The 7999-nt window shown below is 41.4% G+C and overlaps 1 protein-coding gene across 1 annotated transcript; it reads right to left on the reverse strand.

The window, feature by feature from the left end:
• Positions 1 to 706: 706 nt before the first annotated feature.
• Positions 707 to 1660, reverse strand: LOC117357228 (olfactory receptor 1509-like). The gene has a single exon (XM_033937600.1). It carries the CDS (start codon positions 1658 to 1660, stop codon positions 707 to 709), a length of 954 nt encoding a protein of 317 aa, XP_033793491.1.
• Between the last annotated feature and the right edge of the window lie 6339 nt (positions 1661 to 7999).

Below are 7999 nucleotides of genomic sequence, written 5' to 3' on the forward strand. Positions count from 1 at the left end.
GGCTGTGATAGGCCGGAGCACGTTACAAGGCTTCAAAGAAGCTTTGGATAGGTTCCTAGAGGATAAAGGAATTGAGGGGTACAGATAGGAGTAGAGGTAGGTCATAGTGATAGTCTGGGACCACTGCTCAGGCAGTGGGTCTGATGGGCCGCCGCGGGAGCGGACCGCTGGGCGAGATGGACCTCTGGTCTGCCTCAGCGGAGGCAACTTCTTATGTTCTTATGTTCTTAAATTCTGAACTATATGCTCATCTTCATGCGATGAATATATTACCCACAAACTCACTGTAGCAGAAGTCTATAGTAGGACTATACAGGATTTTTAACGGAACAAGATATTTATGTTTGTGTTTCAATTGCTGTTGTAATGTCTGAAATACATTACTTGTAACCCACCTCGAACTTCACTCCAGAGGATTTGGCAGGCTACAAGATCACAAATAACAAATAACATAACACAAAAGCCCTTTTGTGCATATATAACAAGCTTTACATGCAAAAAGTATTTTACAAAACTATCCCCTAATTGTGAATGTTATACATCTAGATGGTACCCACAAATAGCTGGAGCAAACTGAGCATCTAACAAATACATCTATATTCAGCAGTCAAGGCAAACTTAACCATTAGCCAAGACTAGGTAGTCTACTAGGGCTAACATGACAATCACCTTACTTGAATCATTACAAGCTATGGTAGGGGACATATTATTTGTGCCAGAATCCTTTGCAAGGTAGTAAAAAATGCTTCTTTAATCCTTTCTTAAGGGACCCTTTAACTTCCTTGTTCCTCAAGCTATATATCATAGGGTTGAGCACTGGAATCACAGTAGAATATATGATAGACACAAAGCTGTCCATCTTGTGTGAGGAACTGGATGAAGGCCTAAAATACATGAATATCAGAGCTCCATAGTACAGGGCCACAACAGTGATATGGGAGGCGCAAGTAGAGAAGGCTTTGTGCCTGCCCTCAGCCGAGGGCATCCTCAGGATAGCGGCAGTGATGTAGACGTAGGATATAAGAATAAGTATCAAGCAGCAGATCCCAAAGAAAATAGCAGAGCCAGATCTCAAGATTTTATTTAGGTAGGGGTCATTGCAAGAGAGCTTGACCAAAGGTTGGATTTCACAGTACATTCTGTCTATCTCATTGGGTCCACAGTAAGGCAGGAGAGTCACAGGGTATGTCTGCAGCACAGAGTTCAGAATACCACAGAGCCAACACATGGCTGCCAAGCCTAGGCACACTTGCTTGTTCATTATGACCAAGTAGCGCAAAGGGACACAGATTGCAACGTAGCGGTCATAAGCCATCACCGTAAGCATGAGGCACTCTACTGTGGCACACAAGGTAAAAAGGTAGGTTTGGGCAAAACACGCAAAAGTAGAGATAGTGTGTGAGTTCAGCAGAAGGCTCGTCAGTATGTTCGGCATGGTGATGGAGGTGTAGCACATCTCCAGGACGGACAGGTTGCTGAGGAAGAAGTACATGGGGGTTTGGAGGTGGGAATCCATGGCAATTGCAGTAACGATGAGAGTATTACCCAGTAAGGTCAACAGATAAAGAATGAAGAAGAGCACAAAGAACTCAGCCTGCAGGTGTGGGTACTTGGACAGACCTAAAAGCTGGAATTCAGTCACCCTGGTTTCATTCAGCATTGCTTGAGATTTACTCTCTGTAGGTTTCAACAAGCTGACCAGAAGAGGAAAGGAAACAGATCATATTAGCGTTAAGGACTATGCTGTGTTAGGTAGTAACATGCATCTAGCACAACAAAAATGGCCTAAAGCGGGACATGATAAAGTTTCAAGTTTAAGATTATTATTTATAAAGCATTCTGCATTCGTTTTGCCATCTATGTACACTAAGGGCTCCTTTTATCAAGCCGCGCTAGTGGGGTTAACGCGTGTGACTTTTCATCACGCGTTAACCTCTGCGCTGGCCTAAAAACTACCTCCTGCTCAAGGGAGGCGTTAGTGGCTAGCGCGGCCAGAAGTTTAGCAAGTGGTATTACGTGCGTTAAACCGCTAGCGCGGCTTAATAAAAGGAGCTCTAAGCATCGCTATTTATTTTTCTTTCTTTTGGGGGAAGAGGCGTGTCAGAGGTAGGAAGTGGATATGGTGCACTAATCACCTAGCGTGCTGACATTAGCAGCATTACCTTTTAAAAGGATAGTATTACATGCTTTTTCCCACCATTTCATTACCGTGCTCTCCATATATGCCACCTCCTTTGCCTCTCAAAAGCAGATTGCGGTTCTACCCCTTCTACCCTTTTGTACCAGTTAGTCTATGGGCTCCTTTTATTAAGCCACGCTAGCGAGGTTAATGTGCATGACTTTTAATCACGCCCTAAGCCCCGCGCTGGCCTAAAAACTACTGCCTGCTCAAGAGGAGGCAGTAGCAGCTAGCATGGCTGGCAGTTTAGTGCGCAGTTTTACACTCTTTGTAAAAGGAGCCCTATGTGTTTGTAAGGTTCCTGCTCCTTAGGCCTCCAGCGAAGTCTTTGCGAAGCAGGAGAAACTGCAAAGTCCTCCTGCTCCTGCCCTTCCTCGATGACGCACTGCTAATGTGGGCCAGCCTGTTGCCTCATGTGATGCATGGGGAGGAGCCTAAGGCCTTGATTGTCTCAGGCTCCTCCCTTGGGAAGGGCCTGGAGTGCCAAGGAAGTCCCTGATTGGTCAAAGCAATAGCCAATCAGGAACCCTATGAGCGTTGGAGCAGCACACAGCATTCAGTGCACAGTTTTATAAAAATGGGGGAGGGTATTTTTTTTTGTAATTGGTTTACATATTTGGGAGTAAGGGTTCTTTGCCTGAAAAAGTATTATTTTGTACATAGGTTTATACTTATGTATTCAATTTTTGTTTCTCAATTATAATTTTTGTTTTTCAAGGTTTCTGACATCTTCCCTTTCCCTTCTTTTAGGTAATTTCACTTGTCATCTACCTTCTGATTCTGCCTAAAACATGGTTGACACGTCTTATGAAGATCTTATGTGATGGTGAGTGATTTCTCATATGTATCTGAGCATCCATTTTGTATTCAGTGTGACTTCTTATATGTTTTTATGTTTCTACTGTATATGAAGTTATTATAAGTTTCACTCCAGACCGCCTATTCTTTTGATATCTTCTCCTGTCTTCTACTTGGATATACTTACATGTGGATGGCCTCTCTGTTGTTGATTATTTGACCTGAAGACTAGTTGGATACACATAAAACATTTTGCGTATATTTTTGACTTCCTGGCTCCTTCTTTTTTTATCATTAAATTTTTATTGAAAATAAAACAGAGAACTACTCAGAATACATAATGAACAATAGACAACAACCAAGAAACATAGTACCCCCAAACCCCCTCCCCCCCTCTACAAGTCCTCAAACTGCCATTCAATTAAAGATCAAGTTCCTGGCTCCTTCTTTATTCAGAGTCCTACTTTTGCAAATCTGGCAGCTGTCATACAATAAAAGATTGTTTTATTTGGATCATCTACTCCTTTTGCTCATTCCCATTGTGCTTTGTTGCCCTTTTAATAAATGACATTAAGCCCTAATGTGTGGTTAGCATAGAAAAAAAAGACGTATCGTGAAACATCTTAGGGCTCCTTTTACTAAAGTGTGTTAGGGCATAAACCCGCGGAGTAGCGCGTGCTACAATGCCGCGCGCACTAGACGCTAACCCCAGCATTGAGCTGGCATTAGTTCTAGCTGCGTAGCGTGGGGTTAGCGTGTGCTAATTTGCTGCGTGCGCTTAAAAACGCTACCGCAGCTTAGTAAAAGGAGCCCTTAGTGTTTTCTTTTAATTTCCCTGTTTTCACATGCTAAGTGAATATTAACTTTTTAAAAAAAAAATATGTTAAGGAACTTGGGTAGAAAGTGCGCATAACCACATTATCCAGCTAGCATGCTACCTGGATAACACTGGGTTACCGTGGGACCACTTAGAACAGTCTAAATAAGAGGCAGTAAATTCTCCCACATTATTTTTTTGTAGGTGCTTTGCGCTCATGAGAACAATAATACAGAACCTGGAAAAAAAAAAAAAAAAGCCTGATTTTAAAGCTGTGATAAATCTGAAATAAGGGCACAGGAAAGTCCTGCATTAAAAGACACTAAGCTCGATATTCAACCGGTAGTTGGCATTGCTTTGACTACCTGCCACCGGTGCTCAACCCAGATATTCAATGCCAAGCCATTTCTGGTGACCAGCATTGTATATCCAGGTTTTTCAATGCTGGCAAGTGCATGACCAGTTAAGGCGATATTCAGACATAACCAGCCATGGCTTATCAGGCAAATATAGGCTTTCTTTTTATGCAGTCTTATTTGACTGTTAAACCTGACCACTTAAGTTCCAAATATTGGCTCTTTCTCGTACTAAACCGCAGAAGAGCTGGCGAGGTAAATGCTCTGACACTCATTCAATTCACTCATTCAGTTTACCTCAACGGCTGCAGTAAAAAGCGCTTCCACAGTTTAGTAAAACCCAGCGATTGGGACTTAAGTGGTCACACCCCTGAATACCCTCTGGAATGCCCCCAACATCATCAAGGTGGGGGTTTTTAGGGGGTGCTAACTAAGCATATTCAGTGGCAATAACTGGTTAAATGTCACTGGAAATGACTGGTTAGCCGCCGAGATGTGAATTAACCAGTTGGCGGCCATTTCCGGCTGGTTAACTCATGAATATCATCCGTGTTATGCCTAGGTTTCACTTCACTTTAGTAAAAGGGCCCCTTCATCTGCTAAACATGTTTCTGATTCTGGAGATACCTCTACTAGATACCATTAAAACTACATCCATTGTCTTTGTTTCATCTCTTTTTGTATAGATAATTTTTATTATAATCTACCCTCAAACATATCCTCTTTCCCCAGAAGCGTCTCCTTTAAATGCAGCTAAAAGCACTGTATTCTACCTTTTATAGTTTTGGGCAGGTTAAATAATTCTGGTTCTTGAGAGCCCTGAGCAGGGCAGGTTTTCAGGATATCCACAATGAATAGGCAAGAGACAGGTTTTCATATCAAGGAGGCAGTACATGCAAATCAATCTCTTGCCTATTAATTTGGGCTATCCTGAAACGCTGACCTGTCTGGGGCTCAGAACTGCTTATTTCTGGTTTAGAATTGCTATTCTAAAGATGTAAGTGGATAACTTCAAGACCTAACCTGTCCAATCTTGTTTCTTATTTCTCTACCACCATCCAGTAGAGGTATCTAGTAGAGGTATCTCCAGAATCAGAAACATGTTTCTGACACACATTATCATTGACTGGGCAAAATGCATTTTGGGGATACTGTTAAGAAGTATGTCAAAGGCACAGTTTCACTGGATAGCACTGAATATCAGCACTATATGGCTAAAGGTACCTGCCTTAAAGTTACCTGGATAGCTTACACTGTATATGAATAACTTTGCCTAGATATACATAATGGCTCCACCAAAGTGGTTGACTTCTCTAAATACTTGGTTAAATATTATTAGATAATATACCTGGAAACTTTGATTTTTTTATTTATTTTTTTTAATTATTGACTCCATTTTTAATGTAATTCACCTTCATGAGTTTCCAGCATATTTCTGCTTTATCTTACTTTAGGAAATTAATATGGCTGGTGTTTGTGCTTACAAATTGCATTTATGTTTAACTTATTGTCTCACCGAACAACAAGAAAAGGCAGGGGGGATGTCTTTTCAACTAATAATAAAGTCTTTATTTGAAACAAAAAGGTATGTCTTCCAAACTTATTGTCTAATAATAAACAGTAGTCAATAGTCAGTGGGAATTATCAGGGAGTAATTGCTTCTATCTGAATGAATCCCATTGATCAGGTCATACCCAAATTTTCAACAGCACTAACCTAGGTAGTGCCAAAAAAAATCCCAACAACAACAAAGAACCTGAGATTATGAGCTCTATGAACTATAATTGGCAGCAAACAATAGTCTAGATCAAGGATGTCCAACCTTTTGGCTTCCCTGGGCCGCATTGGCCAAAAAAATGTTTCTGGGGCCGCACAAATGTGCAAACGCTGCAGCAAGACAGAGGAGGGATCCAGCAAGACGGTAAACACCCGGGGGCAGCAGAGGAAAACACTGCATCGCCCTCGACCGGGGCCGCACAAACTACTTCACGGGGCCGCATGTGGCCCTCGGGCCGCAGGTTGGACACCCCTGGTCTAGATGTAAGGCACATGCAAAAGGAGATATTCCATCTATGGCCGGCATGGTAACTGCACCAAAGCCCTTTAAATCTCTATGGGCTTCGGTGCAGTTACTGTGCAGCACTCACTAGCACAGCTTTGGAAAAGAGAGGGCCTTTATTAAATATGTGAAGGTGTTTTGATGCTGGGTGCTACTCTTAAGAAGGAGTTTCTTATTTGTGATAACACTCAAATCAAAGCAAAACTGATTGTACATTTGTATGCAGGTCTTTCTTCCTCCACTTTGCCTTAGCCGGCCAGCTGCTGAACATCAGCTTGACTGGCTAAGTCAGAGGCAGTGAATTTTAACCCAGATATTTGGTGCTGGTGGCCAGGTACACCCAGGCATTGTTGGCCTGGATTCTCCAAACAGCGCCGGTGTTTTAGGCACTGCTAGGGCGCCTAGGCTCAGTGAAAAATGCCATTTAAATGCCGGTTTTCACTCATTTTCAAGGCGCCTAAAAAATTGGCGCCAGAATCGCACTTGTGTAGGTGCTTTATGACATCTAAGACCACTGTGGGCATGGCTAATGCTGGAAGTGGCATTAGGTGGCGTAAAGTGCCTTTGGAGGCGCAGTTATCTAACCGGTGCTGTCATGTGATTGACACCTGATTGGCAGCTGCTTTTAAGGTGACTGCCAACAACAGCTCCGGTTAGAGGATTCGGGCCTGAATATCCAGGATCACCGCGGTCTGAATATCATGCCTTCTATATTTCTCTGAATATATAAGCTACCTTACAACTTTTGTATCACAACCATTTCTCCAACTCTTTCTATACCTCTCAGTTTCCATGAAGCCCATGTTCCCAAAATTCTCACTATTCTAGATCCTGTTTTAGTTGAATGGCATTACTGTACCTTGATCAGTATCTTTGATGTGTTCAACAGTCAAGATGATGCATTGTTCTTTCACCGTTAGCAGACAGTACAAAAAACAAGTAAGCTTTTACTGAAACAATGAAGTGTTGTTTCCTCAACATGATATCACACCTCTTTATATAAAACCAAGATTGCTATTTGTAATTACGGTAATAGGTTAGGTGCTCTGGGCATCATTAAGCAGTTGTTAGCTTTCTTGATCATCTGATGTGACCAATAAGTTGCAATGGGCTTTGTTTAGAAGACAATTTTTAAAAAAAAAGAATTGAAGAAAAACTTGTATGAGTTTGCAGTGAATAGCTGTTGCAATGTCAAATTCAATGGAATTATTTCCGTGTGAACAGAGAAAAGAATTTCTACATTTTCCTATAATATAGCTCAAAAACTGTGGTGACTTTGGTTCATCCAAGGTGGCCATATGCATGTAACCATGACAACTTAGTCTCATGAAAACCTGAATCATAGATTTCATTACTCCATCTCGTTAGTATCAACAGTTTGCAAGAAAGGAATGTGCATCTTATTCTTTCATCAATGAAATAAAGGAAAATAATAGTACATGTGTAGTTATATTGACAAAGTAAAATGTAAAGATTAATGTAAAACAAAAATAAACTGTGACTTATAGCTGTCAGCACTTTCAGAAAATAGGTTCATACAAGGCATGATTTTGGAATATGATTTTATGTGAGGCTGGTGAATGGAGGAGGGCATTAACCATGCTAGGGTACAATTTACTCTGAATCAACTATACCTTTGTGGAAGAAGGATCCAACTGAAAATAATTGCAAACAGCACAAGGAATGGCAAGTCAAATACAAGGTGCTAATAAGGAAGGCAAAGAGAGACTTTGAAAAGAAGATTGCGCTGGAAGAAAAAAAAAAAAAAACACAGTGAAAACTTTTTTAGG

The sequence above is a fragment of the Geotrypetes seraphini genome, chromosome 3 (assembly GCF_902459505.1).
Source record: "Geotrypetes seraphini chromosome 3, aGeoSer1.1, whole genome shotgun sequence".
NCBI classification, from domain to species: Eukaryota; Metazoa; Chordata; class Amphibia; order Gymnophiona; family Dermophiidae; genus Geotrypetes; species Geotrypetes seraphini.

Bases quoted from the DNA above. Each gene is read 5' to 3' on its own strand.
- LOC117357228 (XM_033937600.1), bottom strand. From the start codon at position 1,660: ATGCTGAATGAAACCAGGGTGACTGAATTCCAGCTTTTAGGTCTGTCC.